General features: G+C 43.5%; 2 protein-coding genes and 1 long non-coding RNA gene across 5 annotated transcripts in view; 1 reads left to right on the top strand and 2 right to left on the bottom strand.

The window, feature by feature from the left end:
• Window positions 1-1,638: 1,638 nt before the first annotated feature.
• LOC132071498 (uncharacterized) lies at window positions 1,639-6,890 on the bottom strand. Its single transcript, XR_009418124.1, has 3 exons — window positions 6,700-6,890; window positions 2,849-3,113; window positions 1,639-1,850 (listed from the first exon to the last, which is right to left on the bottom strand). It is a non-coding gene; the product is annotated as an uncharacterized LOC132071498 (long non-coding RNA).
• Window positions 6,891-10,288: 3,398 nt separating this feature from the next.
• Window positions 10,289-11,057, top strand: MIXL1 (Mix paired-like homeobox). Its single transcript, XM_059469101.1, has 2 exons — window positions 10,289-10,576; window positions 10,662-11,057. Exons 1-2 carry the CDS (start codon window positions 10,289-10,291, stop codon window positions 11,055-11,057), a joined length of 684 nt encoding a protein of 227 aa, XP_059325084.1.
• Window positions 11,058-13,451: 2,394 nt separating this feature from the next.
• Window positions 13,452-23,187, bottom strand: part of LIN9 (lin-9 DREAM MuvB core complex component) — a 39,357-nt gene continuing 29,621 nt past the window's right edge. For 2 of the 3 annotated variants that reach the window (XM_059468085.1, XM_059468087.1), the window contains exons 11-15: window positions 20,527-20,607; window positions 17,108-17,233; window positions 16,276-16,458; window positions 16,092-16,189; window positions 13,452-14,813 (exon numbers count right to left, since the gene is read on the bottom strand). In XM_059468085.1, coding sequence (XP_059324068.1) covers window positions 14,708-14,813; window positions 16,092-16,189; window positions 16,276-16,458; window positions 17,108-17,233; window positions 20,527-20,607 — 594 coding nt within the window. In that variant the 3' untranslated portion in view covers window positions 13,452-14,707. The remainder of the gene's footprint in view (window positions 14,814-16,091; window positions 16,190-16,275; window positions 16,459-17,107; window positions 17,234-20,526; window positions 20,608-23,187) is intronic. The other variant, XM_059468086.1, reaches the window with a different exon arrangement.

Below are 23,187 nucleotides of genomic sequence, written 5' to 3'. Positions count from 1 at the left end.
CATTATCCTCAGAGCCATTGAATCAGCATGCACCCAGCACAGCAGCCAGGACTGACCAGCACTGCCTTCCCCTCCAAAATGTCAAACCAATTCCTGCTTCAGCATAAGACACCAGCAGCCACACCAGTCTCCCAGCCAGCCTCAGGGTTGTTACTGTCCTCTTTATGTTATGCTCCCCTTCCTGTTCATATCAATGTACAATTAACAACTCCCAAATGGCTCAAACTCCACCTAGAGAAAGAAAAATTGCCTTATCCAAACTATGGCTATTCTGCAAGTGCTCCAAAGAGCACTTCATCATTCCTTTTTTCACAATTCATGATTTTTACATGCCTACATGGAGAAAACCAGCAACCTGGACCCACAGATCTGGAGAGGAGTGGCTCTCCTTTTGTTGTGGAAAAAAAAAAAAAAGAAAAAAAAAAGTGAATAAGTCTTTACTTTTGTGTGATGTGGTTGATGGTTTCTCCAGCTGCTGAAAACATGGGCCAGAGTTTGAGAAGTGTGGACAGGGAAAGAATTCACTCAGACCTGGAATGAATGAATGAATGACCTGGTCTTTTGCAGCTCTTTGTGCTGTGCACATTTTACATAGTCCTAAGTAAAATTCCCACCTGAAAACAGCTTTTGCACTTTGGTTAGACAAAGACAAAGGAACCTGGTGAAGCTGCACTGCTTCAAGATTACATAAAGGCCTGGAGAGCAGGAAGCAGGCAGCAATCCAGCTCTGGAACAGGCATCTTCTAGGAACAGCCCTGTGTGTCTTGGCCAGGGTGCCATGCACCTGCTCTTCAGCAATGGGGTCACAGGCAGTGACAGTGGCATTTGATGGGTGTGTTTGGACAGCCCAGACTTGGTCACACACTGTTAATGGCAGCTTGCTGCTGTGGAAATCTGAAATGCAAAAACTTGTTTGGAATAAAGGAGGTCAGGTTGAGTAGATGGGGAAAGAGTGCAACATTCAGGGAGGATTTGCTTGGCTGGACACCTGTGTGGCTCTTAAGAATTATCCTGGTCCCTAAAGCAGGAGTCTGCTCCATGCAGCCAGAGGAAAGATCACCATTTGGCTGAAGAGATGCAAAATCAAGCTCTGTGAGCAGGTAGGATCAGTCCTTGTTCTGTCAGGATTTTTAGTGGCAGCAGGTTCCCTTTTTATCCTGAACTACTGTGTATATGCCAGGACCCTTGGTGCAGTAGTTGGTAAAAATACAAAGCACAGAGGAAGGAGAGCTTAACCAAGTGAGATTAATCAAAGAAAACTCATTATCTTCTCACTTCTGCCCTTATCCTGGCAAAATTTGAGAGAAATAAAGTGGTTTTGAAATGCCAGAAAACCATGAACACTGCTATGCTGGCACTGACCAGGACACACATGATGTAAAACAGCCAGGTGATGCTGTGACAGATGTGATATCCTGCCCAGCTCTGCCATCTCCAGCCACTGTCATAAACATTTTGTCTACAGCCACATTTCAGGCATTGTCAGTGAGTGACAAAAGAGGCCAGCAGCAGTGGAACTGCAAATAGAAACCTACACCGTGACGCTGCTGCACCTTTTTTGATCACTCAGACCTGCAGCAAACCCTCAGCATTCCTTTAAACCTTCTCTTACCTCAAATACCTTATGTAAGAGGCATCCCAGCTGCAAAGATGTGACTGCAAAAGAGGAAAAAGGTGGTCTTGTAAAGATGTGGGGGGTGGCTAAGATGGCAGTAGAGATCTATTGAGATCACCCCAGCCTGGAGTCACTCTCCATCCACCTTGGATGTCCCATCTGCAGCAGTAAATGAATTTGCTCTTTGCCATGTGTCCAGCAGCACAGAGAGCCTTCCAGGGGCAGGGAAGAAAAGCTGTCAAGGAGAAAAAGTCTTAAATTCTCCAAGTAACATGTAAAACAAGCTGGGTCATATGCAAAAGAGAGGGGTAAGAATCAAGGGGGCTAAAAGATAATGGAGAAAGAGATAAAAGTACCAATAAAAGGAAGGAGAGGAAGACCTTTAGTCAACAAAGGAGAGGATCAGAATAAGGAGGTGACAAGGGTGCGGCCTTGGCAAACAGAGCCAAAGTCAAATAGAAAAATAACCCTGCCAGAAATAAAAGCAGAGGAGTTGAGCTTGAATAGAAGGGGAAGAAAACCAGCTGTGATGTAAAATGGGAGTGGTAGAATGAGCAGGGCAGCCCAGGGCTGGAGGCAGGGACGTGCCTCAGAGAGGGCCTTTGCCAGAGAGTGATCCAACACACAGGACTCTGTTGGACAAATTATCTGGGATGGCTGAGGCAGGGGACAGGGTATTGGGGGAGGAGATGGAGATACTGATCTGTGCAAATTCATGGAGCTTCTCTGTGAGTCAGGCACCAGAAAACTGTGCTGTGGGCTCACAAAAGTCAGGATAACCCACGGAAATAATGCCTACCGAGTGTGTTACATGGCACTTCTCTTTAATTTGACTTTAAATAGCAAAGAAATATGAGTCAATTCATGCACAGGAGAGAATGACTTTATCAAATGGCATAGTAACCACTGCACTCCCCAGCTATGATCATGTGGTACTGCTGATTTAATGATCAACTGCAAAACCCCAGCTCAGGAGAAACTTCCCACATTCCATCCCCATGTTAAACCTGAAAATCTTCCAAACTTTACAGAGGCTTGAAAACCTTTGAAATTAAAGAGCCCAGAAAAAACTGCAAGAGCAAAACCAAAATGGTTTTGTTGTAAGTGTTATGATATGTGAGACTGAAAGCCCCCATCTCCAAAACTGATCAGAAAAGAGGGTGGGAAACATTTAGAATGAATGATTAGACTGAAGATTAGAATGAATGATCAGACTGAAGCCAGAGCACTGACCTTGGCACATGCCTGAGAAGCAGCAGGGAAGCCAGATGAAGGATTCTCCAGGCAGTCCTACTCAGAGAGGGAAAACTTGGTGGATTTTAACCTCACCAGGGCAGCCAAGGGCAGAGAAAGACCATGGGTTTGTGTTCATATTGTAACAGGCATCCAACCATATGAGGACAGTTCTGGTTCTGGTGTATTTTCTTCTGGTTTTGAACCATTGGAGCAAAACTTGCTTCACATTTGGATCCTTTTCTCAATGACCATGAGACACAAGCTGTAACAAACAAACAAACAAACATTTACATAAAAATCCATCCATTTTAGCAGCTGATGCTCTCAGATATCAAACACTGCAAGACAGAAACAGAGACTCTTGTGACTCATTTGTTAAGTTGGAGTAGAAGGAAGAGCTTACCACATGCAGGGGATGATGATAAGGGTTTAAGGGCCTGCCAAGAAAAGGTAGAAAACAATGCCTTAGCACTGCTTGCTAAGGTTAAGGAGCCTGAAAAAGGGAAGAGAGGGGAGTGTTTGGAGTTTTCCAGGCTGTTATCCAGTGCTGTTAGAGGAGAATGTGGCCTCTTTGCTATCCATCCCCTGCCTGCCCTACTCTGTGTGTGTATTCTGGCTGCACCCTGGCACGCTGCCTCTCCTAAGTAGGTGCTGAATGACAAGGAGGAAAACATGGTCCTGTCTTTTTCCTTAGCTCTTACATTATTATCTTATTCTTTCTTTTTTTTTTTTTTTTTTTTTTTTTTTGTTCATCTGCAAATATATTCCTTTGCTTTCACAGTAAATTAATTAAACATTCTTGGGAGTTTGGATAACACCATTATTTTGTATACACAACTACCAACTACCTGCATCAACAGTTCTCAGCAAATCTTCATTAAGAAAAATATCTCTAAGAGTTGGGAATGACCTTGTTCAGAGCATATGAGTAAGCAAAGCAATACAGTAAATTCTATTAAACAGAAGCTTTAGGTTCTCTCACAATTTAAATATAAATGTAAAATCAGAGAAGGCACACAGAGAAATTGCAACAAGCAATTGTTTATGCCTAGGGTTTGCTGGTGGGACTGTCCCTCACTGCAGAAGCATCAGTGAGGGTCGGGTACATGCACCCTGCACTCTCAGGCTATCTCAAAACCCAAAGTTAAGCTGAGGTTTAAGTATATTTAAATTCAACACTAAACATCCCATGCTCTTTCAGCGAGGCCCTCCTATCTCCAGGTAGCTTCCTCCCTATTGCCCTTTCCCTCTTCCCACCCCCACCACTCGCTGTTATCTCCGTTCCACTCCCAAATCCTGAATCCTCCTCTCCCTCCGATGGTAGGGAGCCAGCTGCCAGCCATCAGACATGCCCTGCTGTTGCCCTGTTGCTGTGTCTGGGTGCTCTCTGAACCTGGGCATCGGCCCCAGCTCTGTTGCTGCTGAGGTTTAGCAAATACAGCCCCTTGATCTTTTCATATGCATTCGCCGCGGTTTTGCGCCTCCCCGCCTCCACCACGGCTTCCTCCGAGGCTCTCTGTGTGTCTGAAGCTCTTATCAACTCCTCGGAGCGCAATACACGGACGGCACCAGCAGGTCTTGAAGTCACGTCTCACACCTCCCAGGAAATGGCTCACCCCACCAAGTCACATCCCCCTCCTAAGCGCAGGGCTAAAGTCACAACACACTATTAGTTCCTCGTGCCCAAAGCCAAGGGGACACAGCTGAATGTTCAAAGGAAAATAGATTGTGCATTTATAGAGGTCATCAGGTCTGAGCCAAGCAAGGCAGGCATCTTTCAGAGAGAACATAAGCTCTGGTCACGTTGCTTTTATTTTAACCCTCTGTCTGTGCACAGAGCTGCTGGGCAAACCTGAAATAACCTGTGCTGGGGATTGCTATCACCAGGCTCTGGCACTGTTCTGGTTCTCCATGGCACTGGGGATGTGCCCAATGTACCTTTTGTACCAGGACAGAAGAGCTGAAAGGGGTTCAGCCCAGCCCCTTGGCCAAGGACACACTCAGGACACTGTGACAGCACCACCTCCCTTTCACTCCCCAGTGCTCAGGTTCTGGTTCTGACATGGTTCTGGTTCTCCACCACACTGGGGATGTGCCCAATGTACCTTTTGTACCATACAGAAGTGCTGAAAGGGGTTCAGCCCAGCCCCTTGGTCAAGGACACACTCAGGACACTGACAGCACCACCTCCCTTTTATTTCCCAGTGCTCAGGCACCTGGACACCCACTGGGACAGCCTGGAGCATGGGCAAGTCCCATTTCTGACCTGGCACAGGACTCTGGCAGGGACACAGCTGAATATCCACAATGAACAGGCAGCTTGGGCCTTCCAAGAATTTATTTCAAGGCATCTGCAAACCACCATGCCAGAGTGAGGACTACACACAGCCCATCCTGCTCAAGCTCTTCCTCGTTAAAGCTGTGAGGACTAGAAAAATGACAACTCTAAATTAAAAACATGACATCATTGCAAGATCTCAGAACTCTACCTAAAAGCTGGGATGGGCTTCAATATATAGATCTTGTGTCTGCACATTGGGAAGACCTGATAAACCTCTAAAAGCATTTCGAGGTTGTAAAGAGCTTTGTCACAATGACTAGAAGCAATCAAAGGGAAATTAAGTATTCATATAAAGATTTCCTCTTAGGCAGAATGAAAAAACCTCAAAACCTAAGCCTAGCATGCATTAACAATTTTTGCTATCAGGGCCCTGCTAGAGAAGCTGGAAATTATATGGTATTTTCCTGCCAGCAGAAACTCTGGAGCAAATGTAGTTATATATGCAACCATAAAAATGTGTCTGGACTAAAATTAATTTAATTTGTAGGATAATTATCCAGGGATTGCTTCTTCAGAGACAAGCTATCCAGGGATACTTAAACTTAAGTCTTAACAGCAAAAATATGGTTTTATTTTTTTTTAAACTTTCTCTAAATTAATGAAATCAGGTTTGTGTGACCACTGTCCCTTTTTTTTTGGTCAGTATTCTGGAGAGGGACTTTTTGCAAGGGCATGTCATAACAGGACAAGGGTGAATGGCTTCAAACTGAGATTTGAGGTTTAGATTAAGTATTAGGAAGAAATTCTTCACTGTGAGGGTGGTGAGGCCCTGGCACAGGTTCCCCAGAGAAATTGTGGATGCCCCATCCTGGAAGTGCTCAAGGCCAGGTTGGATGGGGCTTTGATCAGCCTTGTCTGTGGGGTTGGAACTAGATGATTTTTTAAGGTCCTTTCCACCCCAAACCTTTCTATGATTCTGTGATGAGATTTGAACTTTTTGGCCAATTTCAATTAAAACTGATGTAGAAATTGAGATCTCCAAGATACCAAATCTTTGCAAATTTACTCAGGTTGACAGCAGACTGCTAAATCTCCACTTCTAAAAACCTCAATCTCAGGTTTAGTGACCAGAGAATTCATGTTGAAGACAGTCACCAGAAAGAAAACAACAATAAACCTTGCTGGAATGACAAAAGACTGTGCACAAACTGTGTCCCTGCAGAGTCCCAGAAGGAACAGGGTGATGTGACATCTGACAAGCCAGAGAAGTTTGAACAGAGCCAAGGCTGCAGGGCTGGTTACAAATCACTGCATGGCAAATCCCCAGGTGTCCCATTCCCTCCAGGACTGAGCAGCAGAAGTGCTCACATGTTGGTTATTTCAAGGGCTGTGTTTGTCTTTTCAGCAAAGCCATGACTGCATGTCACACTGCATTCTGCGATGCTTCCCAAGCTCCAGTTCCTCAAGTCACATAAAGCAGGACCTTCAGCTGCACATTTAAAAGATGACTTTGTAGCACCAAGAGCCTGAGAGAACCTCCCCAGCTTGACAAAAGGTTGAAACTCACCACAGGGCCCATCTCCCCTGCTGCTCCCCAGCCTGGGTGTTTCACAGCCTGTCTTGCCCTTGCTGGATGCTCAGAGCTGGCAGCAGTGATGTGAGAGTGTGTCCTCCAGCTGAAGCTTAGAGCTGTTTCATTGCAGGTACAGGCACATTTTGTGTTGTGAGTCCTCTTGGCACAGATGCCTCAGTGCTGAGGCATTCCCAGCACAGACAAAAGCACCAGAAGTTTCTCTCCTGACAAACAGAGTGAAGATCAGTGTAAACAGTTTCTGAAGCAGCCTGTAATTTTTCATATCAACACAAGACAGTCTGCTTTTCCCTTAGAGATAGCTCTCTTAGTTTTTGCCATGTTAATTTCAAAAAGCAAGCCACTTCTGGACTTCTGTCACATCTTCTGCTTCTTGAGGGAAGACAAAAAATCCTTCTTTTCACCTTGGTGGGACACAAATAAAAGCAAGTCTGAAAACAGGAAAGGACAAAACTGAATGTCTTCTAAATGCTCCCAGCCCTTACCTGGGTATGACTCCATGAAGATATTGGTGCCTACAAGGCATCAAAAATTTCTTTGTCAGCCTACAAGGGGCACAGCAGGATGGAAAACTACTTGTGAGGGAAAGGAAAATCCACTGAATCCAGACACAGCACATTTTCCTTGCTGCAGGAGGCACACTGCACTACCCCACAGGCACAGCTTTTGGGACATCATGGGATGATTCTCTGTGGAAGCTGTGAAGTATGCCAGCATTGGGGACAGAACTGCCAGAAGGAAGCAAGGAGCTGATTTTCATGTCATCCTGCTTGCCTGGGAGGAGGCAGAAGCCTCCTATTCTGCTGTCCACCTAAAAGCACACTCTTTTACAATTGGTACTGTCCCCCTTGCTTTTGTTCAATCTTAGACCTGTTTCAAACCATGCCAATACAGAAAGGTGGCCACGAGGATCCCACTGACAAAAATTAGTGTGTGATGCTGTGAGCAATAAGAAAAGGAAAATATAATTCCTGTGCTCTGGCCTTGCTCCAGAATTGCTCTGCTTTTGCAAAAGCACATAGCACTGGAAAGCAGAAAGGAACTCATCACCAAGATATGGGAACATGCTGGAAATAGCCAGCCAGCCCAGACAGGGAAACTGAGGCAGACTAGAATAAACAGAAGTCAGCACCTGCACACAGGCAGCAGAGCCTGGCCTCCTCAGAGCACTCTCATCCACTCACAGGGATGTCTGCTAGAAAATACAACTGTCTGCAGCCAGGTAATGAGAGTCTGAGTGGGAACCCCACAGCCAGGGCCTGTGTGTGCAATCCTGGGCTGCACCAAGGGTTTTGCCCACAATTCACTCACACAGAGTTTCCCATTCCACAGGGCAGAGCCACGGGTCACACTGAATCCATGGACAACGTGGAATGTCACAAAATGTAGGGTGTGGAAGTTATTTTACTTTCATTGTAACAATGTAGACTTTTAAAAAGTCTATAATTGTTACCTCTGCGTCTCCCAATGAAAGTTTTCAGGCCTGGGAAGCCTCGCTGTTCTTTTCCTCACCAAGGGAAGTGGGTCAGCTGCTGTCACAAGACAGCTGTTGGAACACCTCTGGAACCATAAAGGGCAAGGGAATAGAGAAGGCTTTTTGGTCTGAAGGATGTCACAGCAGCCAGAGATCAAAGAGTCAGCCCATTTCCAGGTTATGAGTTGGGAACAGGTCTATTAGCTCCCAGTACTCACTCTTTCCTGAGTATCTGTCCAATATACATTGGCAGCTGTCTCAATGGGAAGTCTGACACTGAAAACCACCATGCTCCTGGGCAGTCTGTCTCAGTTTTGTTCTCTGCTAGCTCAGAATCAGATCCAGGTAGAAGCAACCCAGATGGGATCCCCTCATTTCCCTCCTGCTCCACCTGGCAGTGTTCTCTCACTTGTACAGCCATGCTGGGGGCATTGGTAACTCATGGGTAGGAATCCCAGATCTGGATTGAAAAAACCCAACCAACCAACCAACCAACCCCAGCTGTTGTTACTGTACAGTTAATTTAACTTGGGTAAATTCCCTGAGCACACTGTGTGGACTGACACATGCTCAGCTAAAGGGAAGGCAGCAGGACAGGGGTGAACAGTGGGGGCCCGTGGTGCCAGCAGCTCCTTAAGCCCTGGCTGCTGCTGAAAGAAAAACATGTGTGTGTGTGAAAAAACACATTTCCTCAAAAACCTGCTCTCTCTGTCTGGCAGCCTTCATCAACCTGAAACAAATCCTAGAAACTATATTCTTATAATGGCATAATTCTAAGCAGGATTAAATCCTTCAGAAAAGAAACCGCTGCTATATTTTAGGGAATATTATTTGATGTAAGATACAATAAAACATTCCTCATGTAAATATAATCTGGAATAATTCTCTTTTGCTGCCACCTGTGGCATCTTCTAAATCTGCAAGCAAACTGCAGAGTGATTCAATGAATTTTTCACTAAAAACCTTAAATAATGCTGTCTGTGCTTTCTGGAGCCCCACTCACCTGTGCCCTTTCTCACCACTGTGCCCTCTTGTTACACTGCTAACTGAAAACATTATTGAAGTCTCATGGGTCTGACTCCTGTCTGCAGGCTACAGCCCATGATTTTGGGAACAACCTAGAAACTTCAGTCATGAAAGCATCTGGACTGCTGCACATGTAAAAGCACAAATGTTTTAGGAACAAAACTTCTAAAAACAGCTTTGAACAATTGTAACATGACTTTCTGTACAAAGTAATTTTTCTTGGGAATAAAAAGTAATATGAGCTATAAAAAGTATATGAGCTATAAAAAGTAATATGAGGACAAACCGTTTTAAGTGCCTTGGTGTTGTTGGGGTGTGCAGGCAGCATTTCAGCACAAGACCTCTCGTCTGGGAATCAGTTTTGGCAGAAGCACACGGGATGTGCCAGTGTGATGTGTAAAGGCATTAGCAAGTGGTGGAAAAGGTGATGACACCGATGTCTGCCTCTGCTGCGGCTTTCCAGGTGCATTTAACGTGCATCTTAAAAAGAAAGAGAAGTTTTTGCAGCAGCAGGAATCTGTACACCACCCGCACAGCTGGCAGCGAAGCACTGCAAGCGGAGCAGTCACGACCACGGGAAGAGATAACTCCTGTTTGCTTTATGTCTCACACCATGCACGATCCTTGACTTGCCAAAGCAGTCAGCTGCTCCAGAGCATCTACCTCCATAAGTGAATGAACTCCATAACCCGACCAGCCCAGCCGCTGTTCTGGTCCTCTCCGGGTGCCAAATTCCCAACACCCAGCTGTTTTGCGTGCGGATGCAAAGCCCGCTCCCTGCTCCCTCCTGCTGTCTGTGTGTCGGGCGGGGAGCCGAGGGCTGCCAGCCATCACCCACCCCGTGGGGCACGCTTAGAGCATCACTGACACCTCTGGGCTGGGCAAGGCAAGGCAGGGGCCGTCCCAGCGGGCACCCCACGGGCAGCCCGGGGCGCGGGCCCGGCGGGGAGCCCGGCGCTCACCTTCCCGCGGGGCCGGGCCGCCCCTCGCACCCCCGCCCCTGCCGAGCCCCCTCCCCGGCTATAAAGCACGGCCGACCGTCCGAGCCCGCTCCTCGCTGCTGCCATGGCCGCGCTGCGCTTCGGGGAGCCCTCGGCGGAGCCGCCCGCCTTCCCCGCGGGCAGGTGGCCGGGGGGCGGCGGGCCCGGCCCGGCCTCGCCCGCCCTCAGGGCGCTTCCCCCGGCCGAGCCGTCCGAGGGGGCGCCGGCGGCCTCGCAGCGTCGGAAGCGGACGAGCTTCACGGCGGCGCAGCTGGAGACGCTGGAGCTGGTTTTCCAGGACACCATGTACCCCGACATCTACCTGCGGGAGAAACTGGCCGACGCCACGCAGATCCCCGAGTCCCGCATCCAGGTGAGGGGCGCCGGCCGTGCCGTGCCGCGCCCGATGCCGCCGGGGCCGCCGCGCCGCGCTCACCGCCGCCCTCTCTCCTCCCCAGGTGTGGTTCCAGAACCGCCGCGCTAAGTCCCGCCGCCAGCGGGGCCCGCCCCGGCCCGGCCCCGCCGCGCCGCCGGGCTGCCCGCGGCCGCCCCGCTTCGCCGCCCTGCAGCGGCCCCGCTGCGCCCTCTCCGCGGCCGCCCGCACGGAGGACGGCTCGGCCCCCTACGCGTGGCCGCCCGCCGCCGGCTTCGCCCCCGGCCCCGGCTTTGAGGGCTTCCCGTCCGGCCAGCCGGAGCCCGGCCCGTTCGCGGGGAGCGCCGCCGGCCCCTTCCCGCCGGCCCGCGCCTTCTGCGGGCAGTACTCGCCCGTGTCGGACGCCGAGGACACCAGCGGCTACTCGGAGTCGGGCTCCGAGTGGGAGGAGAACGCGCTCGGCGCTTTCCGCGCCCTGTGAGCGCCGCCGCGGCGGGACCGGCCCCGGAGGGAGTTAAACCGGGCGGGTTGAGCCCTCCCGCCGCTCGGGCGGGGAGCAGTCACACACCGCGCTACCTCACTGCTGCTCTGCCACTGTTGCACTTTATCCGCTACTAACTGATTGTACCTATTTATTTAAGAAAGATACGGGTCGGCTCCATCAGCTGAGGGCATCTTTTTACACTGTATTTAAAGCTTTCTTGTATCTTGTTTAGTGTATCTATTTAACCTTCTTTAGCCAAAAAGCTAACCCAAATCCACTGTGTTTTGGGGATGGGGGCTTGTCGTAAAAAATGTGGTCTGTTGGGGTTTTTTGACCAAGGAAAAGAAAATAAAGGTTTACATTTTTGATCTCTTGTGTGTGTACCTGGTGCAGGGGGGCAAGGTTTCTTACCTTGGCTGATGGTGGGGTAGAGGAGTGGTAGATATCAGCTGCAGGTTCTCCTCCCAGGTCCTGGAGAGCTATGGCTGCAGTTCAGATGTTGGTGAGAGACCTAAGGGCCCAAAGGACAGGTTACAGAAACTGCCTTAAACTTCCTCTGTCTGTATTTGTCTTAAATCTGCCCTAAACAAACATTCCCATCCCTAAATGAAAATGGAATGTCTGGCCTAAGTAATACAAACCCCCAGATCTCAAGTGCTCAGACAAAAGCCTCCAGGTCTGCCACTTAAGCCAAGGATAATGTTAAACTAAGAGAAATGGGAGCATTTTGTGGACACTGTAAGGGTGCTTTAGCTGTAGGCAGGGACTACTCAGAAGCTGTTCACATGATCTCTCATGGGCTGAATGGCTCAGCACTGAGAATGGCAAAACCAGTAACAACAGAAGTCTCTGCTCTAATTCAATTTATTGAGAAAGGACACATTACTCTGTATGTATTTTGAGCATAAGACAAATTCTTCCTGCTTATAAAACAGTACTTCAGAGCCTAGCAGAGCAAGTTATAAATTATGGAAAAGCACCCAAATGTCAGAAGCACAGGAAAAATGAAATACCCTGTACCAGGAATTAAGCCCCACAGAATAAGGTTACCAGTGCACAAAATCCCTCACTGCCACCCCATAACATACCTGTGCTGTGAGAACTGGGACAGGTGAATGCTGCTTGGACTGCAAGGTGCAGTGGCATGGCAGGGTTGCTGATTAGTACCCTCCATCAAAAAAACCCCAGAGGTATCCTTGAAAAAAAACATGAACCAAAAACTAACCAACCTACCTCAGGCACCACCTGTCCCAAGTGGACTTGGGTGCTGTGCTGGGGATCAGGCAAACCCCAGGAGAGGAGCACTTGCAGGAAGAGACAGAAAATGAAACCATGGTTTCCTGGGGCTCAGGGTAAATTCAAGTTTACTGATTATAATAAATCAAAGTAACTTGTTCTACAGACTTCATGTATGGTAGTTGCAGTGTGCTCTTGAGACTCCTGCTATGCTTGGGGCACACTCAACAAAAGCAGTTGGATTTGTTACTGTCACCAAGATTCAACATTAACTCTGACTCCAAGCAAGGAGAAATGCAGCCTTGCAAAGAAAAGAAGTGTATATTCACATTGCCTACATGAGTGGGAAAAATGACATGTGAAGGTAAATGGCTCATCACAAATGACAGATCTTTCTATGGTATACTATCCTCCAATAATTAAAAAACCTACAGCAACAGAGAACATGCTGGAGAGCACATTTAAGTATCCACATGTAAAAACCATCATACCCAAGGAATCAGAGATTGGAGTGTGGTGGTTATTCTGTGTCCAGTAGGATAAAGGTTTGCCATGCAAAGCAGGTTCCTAAATCCTCTGGTATCTACAACTTGTCTCCCCCTCAGTTTGGGATGTTTGCCCAACAGGGCCCCGTTACCCTCCTGGCGTTTCCTACTGAAGTCCTGCTCCCCAAAACCAGTCAGCGCTCATGCTGAGCTTGAGTCCCAGCAGCAGGAGGGGATCAGAGCACAGGGAGCAGCAGACACCTGAGTTTAGGGGTGCCAGGGGATGGTTCCTTCCTCCTGAGTTAGCTGTAGGGCAGATTCCTTCCTGCCTGACTAAACTAATGTACCTTAAATTAGGCTTTGGCACCTTTCTCTGTTTACATGAAAAGGGTGGTGGCAGAGGAGTCCTTTCTGTCTTTATCAAACACCACAAAATAATGAGTGATATAATTACAAAAGCAACTGCAGGGACCACTGTGATGTTCTATTGCATTATGAGAGGTAGGTTTTCCTGGGTAACTCAGCTAAATTAGTGTTTATCATTATTTTATAGTATCCCTTGTAAACTTTTAAATAACTTTTGAAACAGCTGCTCACCTCATCCTCATAACATTTCATTTTCAACAATTAGCTTCTCTTAAAAAAATGACCTGAGACCATCTGCAAAAAATTTTGCATTTTTGTGAAATATATCAACTCTCATAGGTCAATTTATTCAGTTACAAATTTCATTGAGAATAAAAGATTTATGCATTTCTCTTAATTAACAGAACAAATTTAGCTAAATATAAACTCTGCACTAAAGTTTTGCAGTGGCACAATACCAACACAGAATACAGAAGCATCTTTAAACTATACAAAATTTTAAAATTGAAAATAATCCTGTTTACATATTCTTTATACATTAACATATAAAAGACCTTATTTAATGAGGCATCTAAAAGAATCAAAAACATCTCTACAGCTATCTCTGAAAATCCATATCTGGAAACAATTCATTACACAGAAGCTTTACAAGACTATTTAAACAAACCAATACACACTTTTTACAAGATTAACATTCCAAAAGGTATAGGCAGGCTATCACTTATTTTTGCAGTTTACCTCACTGGTTATCTGTAATTATAAAAATCTTCATATTTATATATGGTGGGTATTGTTGAATAACCAGTAATCTAATTTAAAACTTGTGCAAAACAAACAAGAATTTGGAAAAACAGTAAGTTTAACCAGTCACTTATATAAAATACCACTTAAAACACTTTTGTCCCGTGTGTAGGCAAAAAGCCATAACCAATCTCTTTCTGGAAAGTTAACAGTTCCATTTTTATATTCCTTCATTAGACTCCTTCTATAAGTTATGATAAATTAAGAGTTCCAACAAGACATTGACTGATCGATAGACCTGCCCAACATCCTCCAGTTTACAGCTTATGTTTGCTGGCTGTATCCTGCTGCTGCTTCCTTAGGTCAGGGCTTCCCAAGGGCTGAGCTGGCAGCTCCCAAGAGTTCCACAGAGGTGGAGCTTTACACAACAAAGACCTGCCATGTGCCTACTAACTCCATCCATTTCCTCTTCAGCACTTCTAACATACCAGGAGATCCAACAGCAAGAGGTCTGCAGAATTCACCTGAACTTTTAAAAACCAAGTTCAAATCATATGAAAGTATGCTTTCAAGTTTACTAAAATCAATGCAATTACTAAGAGATTACCAGTTAGCAAAACTACTGCATGTGAATAACAAATGGAGAAATCTAATGTAACGCTGGTTTCCTTAAGAAGCAGATATAATATATTTAAAAGGCTCCTTTCTGAGAGGTTTTCTCTTCCCTTATCTTCTGGCAGTTAGGGTATTTGGTGAAGCCTATAGAAAGGAAGAAGAAGATTTTCCAGAACTACTTGCTGTACACTTGAAAAGAAGTTTTCAGTCCCTGTTGGTGTTATTGGCTGCAAAAGCATGTAAGTTTCCCATCTGGCTCAGACCACTCTGAATATGTGCAACGTGGATCTCAACGTTATTCTGAAAACAGCTATGGGAAGAAAAAAAGAACAAAAGTAAGAAATGTTGAACTCCATATGTAGGAGTTATGTCTGAAATCTCTACAGTGAAAAATCAAGATGTGAACTTAGCCAGTATAAAAATTCAGGTGAATCAGAGAGCAGTACATACAAATGCAACTTGACAAAGAAATATGGGAAAACACAACTTGCCCAAAACAGCTGCCAGAAATAGTCATTGACTTCAACACTTAAAGTAAGGTTCTAACAAGACCAGAGTTAGTGAAATTAAAATATTATGAAGAGATGCTAAAATGGCCAAAATAAGTGAAATGGAACACATGTTCCCATGAAATGGAAACATCATCACTTTCTTTGCTGGGCACATCAACCTTTACTTGAATCAATTCCAATATGCAATTTGCAGAGTTGATTATAAAGAAGTTTCACTAATGTCTGAGGTTTGGTTTTGTTTTTCCTAATGAAAATTGCTACAAAACAGCATTTCTCAATAACTATATTGAAATCAAAAGGCCATACTACTATCTTTGGGAAAAAAATTAAAAATTCATGTGTACAGCCTCCCATTATTATGTAGCAATACAAGTAGTGAGGATATTAAAAAAATATTACCACTTAGCATTTAGATTTATTTTCTACACGACATAATTCAGCAGCATAAAATGCTTGTCACAAATTGCTGCAGGGTACTCCAGACAAGTATCACCACTCTCTTGCTACCACATTCTGCTATTTTTATGATGCCTCCTCAGGCAGCTGCCTGTGACAACTGTTGAAAAATGGCCCATCTAGACTAGACTGGCCTTTGATCTGACACAATATGGCTGCTCTTCTGTTTCTTGGCTTAAAATCTTGCCAATGGAAGCTACTCAGAACCTCTAATTGTCTCATATGCCACCTTTTGATATTTACAGACAAGAGGTTGAATATGCTAAAAGAATACTGAAGTTGTACTGTTGTCTGGTTTAAAATACTTGTATTACTAGTGAGATTTCAAAACCAGACAATGTTCTAAAACAAGTTTCTAGTTGTCATAAATTACTAAAGAACAAGAAAGTCTAGTTGTTGCTCCATCAATTTAGCACTTAACTTTTTTTTAACATGTTACTTCACTGATAGATTCAAAAAGAAAACTGCTCATTTAAGAAGCCCCCCTTTTAGATGGAACCCTTCCTATAAGTAAAAGTTACCAGATTAAACCCTTAATTATAATCAATGTTCACCTCTAAAATACAGTCAGAACTATCACAAAGCATGTAATTAAGAATTAAATATTCAAAAAGTAATACCTGATATTTGAGGAGTCTATTGAATTCTTAATGTCATTTAATGAATCTGTTAGTGATTTAAATTCAAAGGAATTCAGATCACCTCCTTCTGCTAGACACTGTAGAAGAAGAAAACAAAAATGTTCTCACAGTTCGGCACATCGGTATTGTACAGAAGAACCTATTTTGTGCAAACTTTTTTTACCTTAATTTGCAGTAATATTGCTGTAAGTCTGGAGATAAGATCAGTTAAATTTTCACTCTCCACACAGAGCTGTCCTGTTGACAAGGTATTTGCTTGTCTGACGACCTCCTGAGCTTCCTCCTCACACCGGCGCCTCAGGTCCGTGGGCTGGTCAGCAGGCTGGAGGCCCTGGTCAGGAGCAAGCTGCAGATATGAAGGGGAGGAATTAACAATGAACATGTCCTTTGCATTTGGTGGATGTGTGAAATGACATGATTTCAAAAAGTTTGTGTGTCTACAGTACACAGTGCTGTTTTTTTTTAATGTATGTCTGTTGCCCCGAATCACGTCGGGGTCACCAATGATTGTCATCTTATTGCAGGGGTTCCATGCTGCTGCCTCCTTATCACAAGTTTCACACCTTCCTGGTGCTTCTTGTGGGCAGCTCCTCAGAGCACTGACTCTTTCTTCTTCACAAAGCAGCCACTGACTCCAGTTCCCGTCTCACCCAGCCACCCCACTCTTTTACAGCACTCTTCTTCTCACTGGTTACAACTGGCGCCTGGTAAAGTCAGGTCTGTTCCTAACCTTTGATAATTGGCCCAGCTGCAACTCCTTAGGGGTGAGATTATTTTCTTATATTCTATCCCCCTACATATGTCTACTTAAAAGCAGGCCACTGGTATCAGGAAAAGTGATACCACTGGCCAAATTCCAGAGAAGGAATCCAACACAGCTACCAAGAGTTTCATTTCAGTGTGACCCCCACCCACCCCCTATTCCCAGGAAATTCAGTTTTCTAATTAGGTTGAGCAAAACCATCAAGTACATAGAGATTCCAGCAAAAACTTACCTCATAGCAATACTGTTGAACTTTATGCAAAACTTTATTTAAGTCTTTGTTTAGTTGTTCTAGATCCAGAACAATAGTTGCATATCTCCTCTGAAACTCAATGCCAATTGGCATGGAATAGGATTTCTGTGGAAAACACAAAGCATATCAAAGTTAATGCAATACTAGATTCTGAATTCCTCAAAAGGAGCTTTTATTTGAAAATAATACTGAGATATTTGAAATCCTGGTGTCAAACAGAAAAATGTTAATATACAAAATATTAAAATGCAGTATGACTATTTATAACTCCAGATGAAACTGTGTAGGTAACAACCATGCTTTTATTCCCTTCCTGAAGTCCTACAATAATCTATGGTGGTAATTGCTTCAGAAGATGACTGTGCTCTGACCTGCTTATTCCTCCAGTAGCTGGGCATGGCTTCTCCCTGCTGGCTGAGCAGAAAACTATCCTGCCAGCAGAGGAACAGCACAGGACAATATGGCCTCAGCCACCTCTGCTGCAGGATGGGAGGCACATTTGGCCAGTAACTTATTGGTCACCTGAGGATGACTCCGTGCTACACACCTGCTGTTACACATAACAGTTCTGCCAAAAAACAAAGTTACTAGAGCTTACATTTGGTAACAGTATTTTGTAAGCATGATTTTCCACAAAAAGAATAAATACCAAAATACTGTACCTTTTTTCTTACACTCTTTTCAGAATATAGCTTGACATTGTCACCAATATATTGGGTGATATTTACAAAATTGAAACAAAACATACAATATATTATAAAATTTCCTCTCCAAATTGCCTCTTGCGAGAGAAGCTAGAGGTGTTTCCAGCCATAGCACTGAGATACAGGTACCTCCTACAAGCAAAACTTGTAGCTATAGATTTCATACACAAGATAAAGCAAATTGCAAAGTCAAGAGCCTCCATAAGGATAATCCTGGCCAAAAACTCAAAAGGTTTCAATTATGAGTTCAGTTCAAAGCTCCCCATTAAACCTAATCACTGAGATGCTCTCCAGGGATTTACAAATCTGAATACCAACTTAACAGGGCTTATAAACTAACACCATAATTTCAGGATTCACTGGAAAGTGGCATAAATTTGACATACTTTCTGCAGCTGTGGAACATAAAAAATCAAATCTTTCAGACCTTATCCAGTGACCAGTTCTCTTAGAGCAAACAGAACAGCTCCAGCTTAGCTGTGAAAGCTGCAGACAATTCTGAATTCCCTGTTGGAGAGGAAAGGCTAAGGGCATTCTGTGCTAGTGATGACAAAAGAAATATTTCTCAGCAGCAGCACTACTACTGACCTGGGCACAAGCCAAGACCTGGGAACACTGATGAACAGCTAAACTGACAAGAGATGGATGGCTTTCAGCAGAGGGAAGCAGGTAACACCTCTGTCACCAAGGATCTAGATGCTTCTCTGAGACAACCAGCATTACCTTTACCTTGTTTTTATTGCACCTTCTTTCAATTTATATTTGTTTATCCAAATGTTTACTGGTTTATGTACACAGTAATTTGTTTATAGCCTGCAACCCAGACTAATACAGTGATGTAAAGAAAAATGAGACAAAAAATGTACAGTTGTATACATTAATAGGTCCTCTGAAGGCATCCCCTGACTTGTGTAAATTTATTATTATTGCCAGATAAGAATGGCCTACATTCAGTACCATTTCTGATTTTGGTCAGTTCCATTTATTTCTATATTGAATAGGTAATTCAACAGAAGTATTCACAAAAGGATTACTTAAACCAAACAGCAGCGGTACTCTAACAATTATCAAACTACAAATGTATGAATTATTACCAAAGCCTGACAAAAAAGGTACACCTGAATGAACTCAAAGGATTCAATTTTATTCAAATTCAGGCATGTTATTGATGTTGAAGTGAACTGGGGTCAGAAAAAGATTCTTGTTCAAAGAAAATATATTTTAAAGGAGAAGCAACACATACTCAGTGGCACAAACACAGATGGGATTGCCAAGGGACAAAGAGGATTAGAAGATGGGCTAAGAATATGGCCCAATAGGAAGGTATCACATCCTCTATTTTTATCAGGACAGCCTTGAGCAGCAATGGGGGTTGCTTTATGATTGCTGGTTTTCAAAGGAAACAGAACAGAGAAGAATGTCAGAGTATCTCAAAGTCTTTAGCCAGGTTACAAGAGAGCTAAAATGTAGCAAATTTAGCATCTATTTCTATATTTCCTTCCCAGTTGTTTTTTTGCTCTTTCAATTCTGTGGAAAAAGGAGACCAAGAAAAGTAACAATACAAGTAATTTATGACTTAATAGCTGAGCTAACATTCAGGTTCTTGCTAGAGGAAGGATACTGTCATTCCTATGGACCTCCTTATCTGTGCAAAAGTATGAATACCTCAGAAAAAAAAAAATTTAAGAAGAGTTGGCAATTTTTCATTATCAGAGTTGCAGGTTGCAATGAACTGTTTTAATCTTGCTTCTCTTTGCATCTAGTTTAGTTACTAACACACATAATACAGGAAAAATAATGTAGTAACTGAAACGATAACAAGGTTTTGAAAAACACCACCATGGCACAGAAAAAGAAAATTACAGAGACACAGAGATGGGGCAGTAGGAAGCAGAGTAACAGAATGCAAACATGCACATGACCATTAAAAGCACAAAAAGAAATTTCACCACATAAATAAATCACATCTTTCAACATTCAATATTTTACATGGAAAAAAAAAACCCAACTGTTTTGTTTCAAGAAATAAACCAATTGTTTTCCCTTCTTCTTCACAAACCTTTAGCCTTCTGTACACTGCAGAGACAACAGCCTGGATGGATGCTGGCAGAAGGCTGAGACTGAGAGCTTTCTCAAGTTATTTAATAGCCATGGGTGGTAGAAGAGTCACTCTTATAATTTTGATTTACTGACTGCTGATTAGATAAAGTTAGCAAGAAAAACTATTCTGCTGCTGCTGATTACTCTGTAGCTGCTGTGGTACTGTAACTTTAAAGGCCAGTCAAGGGCACTCAGAGCTTTACACAAAAATCTCTGAAATGAGTAATTGCTTTAACCATCTACCATCTGCAAAACAGTTTTAGCATAAATGTCTTACCATGTAAACTTGTACTCCAGATTCTCAAGGTACACAGTATTTCCTTACTTTATGTGTTAATTGATATGTGCTATCCTGACGGTCACATTAATCAGTTTCCAAAGCACACTTCTTTCAAAGGAGAATCATATTTGAAATAACTGATCTCTCTGACTTGTCTTTAAAAGTAATAAAGACATTTCATGTGATAAAAAGAAACAAAATACAGATTTTATTTAGACTACATTCCTAATTAATTTTATTTAGAGTATACTCCTTATTTGCATTAGCTGTTAAAGCATATCCTGTTTTAATAACCAAAAAGAGAACATTCTCACCAGCTTTTCTGCTTCTGTGTTCATCTCTCTCAATTGTTTGATGTGTTCCTTCTTGATCATAAGGATTTTTGATAACCTGGTCTAAAACAAAGGAACTATTTTTAGAAAGAATAGGTCCTTAAGCAGTTTTGAAATGCCATAGAAATTCAAGATAAAAAAACCATACCTGTTTCTTTCATAATTTAAAATGTATTTCTCAGTTGTTGATCAAGTTAAAAAGCAGAAATAAAAATTAATTAAAATTAAATGATGGAATTTCCAGAGATTTTTAAAGTGATTCCAAGGACCCTAAATTGATGAATGCTAAAATCCATTAGCTGAAATTCCCTATAGGAAGACTAACATGATTTATGGCCAGCTAGAGGCTGAAGAACTTTTATCTTTATAGGCTGAAGGAGAGTGAAGGGTCATGATACTACAAATTAGTATCATTCACCTTACTGCACCTTTTTCCCCCACAGTTCTCAGCTGTGCTCTCCACTGAGCACCAGCCCTTTGTGCAAACTCCTGCAGCAAACCCTGGTACAAAGACTGGATCTCTTTAATACAGAACAACTCTGGGCTTTCCATTTCCCTCTTGTAATGGGAATACCCTGTGTCTCCTGCAGGCTGAAGTGGAAACCACTGGGAGCTCCTTCAACACACTCATCACTCCCAAACTATTCATACTCCTATGAATGAGAAAAATCCTAGCTTCACTACAACCAGCAACTTTTATTACTGGAGTAAACAGAGCAAAAATTTCAGGTTTTATAATTTCCAGAGGGGTTAACTGCATCCTAGCAGTGAAACATGTGACTGGGAGAAATAGGAACTCCTACTTCAACACACATCTGATGTATATTTAATCACTTTTGTGATTTTTAAGTTCAGTCTTAATGCAGCCAGGATGCTTGTCCCCACAAATTATAATTAGAAAATTGTTCCAGGATCTCTTGCAGCTAATGAGGAATAGTCTGGGAACTTCCATGCTAAATGCATTCTTTTTCACTTCATAGCAATTTGTTTGAAATTGCCAAACAGCCAAAGCTGGTTTTCAGCTAAATACAGTGTTCCCTCCTTGTATTTATCCCTGATTATTCAGAGACAATAAAAGCATCTCTTCTCCACTGCTCTTCCACCAGACTAAGCACAACCCAAGCCTTTTCAGACTCCACTCCCTAAAGTGCTCTTCATCTCTTCAACTTTTGTGGCCCTTTTTGTATCTTTTTCCATTCACTGCCATCTTTCCTGTGTGTGAGCACAGGAAGCCTGTAACAATACTCTGAATGACACATCAGGAAACTAAACCTGTAAAATGACATCAGTACTTCTCTCTTTCTACTCCAAATATTTTGCCAGATGCATCTTATGAATGGATGGTGAGCCATGGCCAGAGGCACAGAGGCAGCACTGCATGGGTTATCAGCCTCCCAACTGCTCATTTCTGTCCCTGTGCTGTCCCCCAGTGACAGCACTTGCATTTCTGCTCTTTGCATTTTGCATGAAGAACCCAAACACAGAAGAGATAATGACAAAAAAAAACAAATTCAGAAGGGGCAAGAAAGAAAAGGTTTAAAATTGTTACTTGTAAGCTGGACAGCCTCTCTGATCTAGTTTCTACCACACCACACAAGTGTTCGTGTTGCCAGTAAAACACCTGTGAGGAAGAAAAGCACTGTACACCATCTGCCACTGCTGCCAAAAAGTTCCTTGTCAAGCTCTGCTGCCATCACCATCCAGCAACTGCCTAACACATTCTTCTCCTTCATGAAGTTGATGAGTGCCCAAATTAATGCAGAATATATAATTTGCTCCCCAAATTTGCAGGGCATTTGATTCTTAACTTCTACTTTGATGTGCAGACACATGTGAGGATGCACAGCACTGGTTCTCCATTGGATGACCTTGGATTTTCTATTATATTCATCTTACTCCAAGATATGTTCCAGTGATCAGGATAATCTGATTCTAAGGATTTTCACTGTATCTATCATGTCCACCAACTTTCTCTCAGGGGTACATTTTATTACATAGACCTCCATTTTTATCTCCCAGTGAATCCTACAATTCAATCTAGCCCTATTTGTCTTGAGAAATTCCTGCCTAACAACTCTATTTTCACTATAACTCATCCTGGTTACTGTTGCAATTTATATTTCTCAATAAATTGGAAACAAGTTTTTAGTACAATGCTTTTCCACATTAAAATTAATGAAGGCACAACCCAACCAGAACGTTTAGATTTTCACTTCTGATTTCATTTGTTAGTCATAAAATATGAGCATTTCAAAATGCAGCGTGTGACAACTTACTATGCAATATTTTCAGAGTTTTCATAAGGAGAAAACAGCCAAAAATCGAGTGTTCATTTTCAGATTGTTCCATTTTCCATGTAATTTGGGAAGATCCCTCCTTTCCCCTCATGCAGACACCAGGTCACTGCAGTGCCCGTGCTGCATCACCACACTCCCTCTACTGGGCATGCAGCGACCCTGCCAACATCTGCTGTGTCCTACACTGCTGCCTTCCAATGGAATTCTTTACCCCAAAACAAAAAAAGGAAGCAGGGAGGAAGAAAAATTTAAAAAAAAGCTGTAGCTGAATACTTGGAAAAACGTGCTCCAAATTTAAATATTGTCTAGAATGTACAAATTCAATCCATCGATTCTGACCTGTCAT

Source organism: Ammospiza nelsoni, chromosome 3 (genome assembly GCF_027579445.1).
Source record: "Ammospiza nelsoni isolate bAmmNel1 chromosome 3, bAmmNel1.pri, whole genome shotgun sequence".
In the NCBI taxonomy this organism is placed as follows: domain Eukaryota; kingdom Metazoa; phylum Chordata; class Aves; order Passeriformes; family Passerellidae; genus Ammospiza; species Ammospiza nelsoni.
The sequence above is the reverse complement of the archived record's forward strand: the minus strand, read 5'-3'. Positions and strand labels throughout refer to the sequence as shown.

Bases quoted from the DNA above. Each gene is read 5' to 3' on its own strand.
- MIXL1 (XM_059469101.1), top strand. From the start codon at position 10,289: ATGGCCGCGCTGCGCTTCGGGGAGCCCTCGGCGGAGCCGCCCGCCTTC. The intron at 10,577-10,661 runs GTGAGGGGCGCC...TCTCCTCCCCAG, and splicing joins TCCCCGAGTCCCGCATCCAG to GTGTGGTTCCAGAACCGCCG.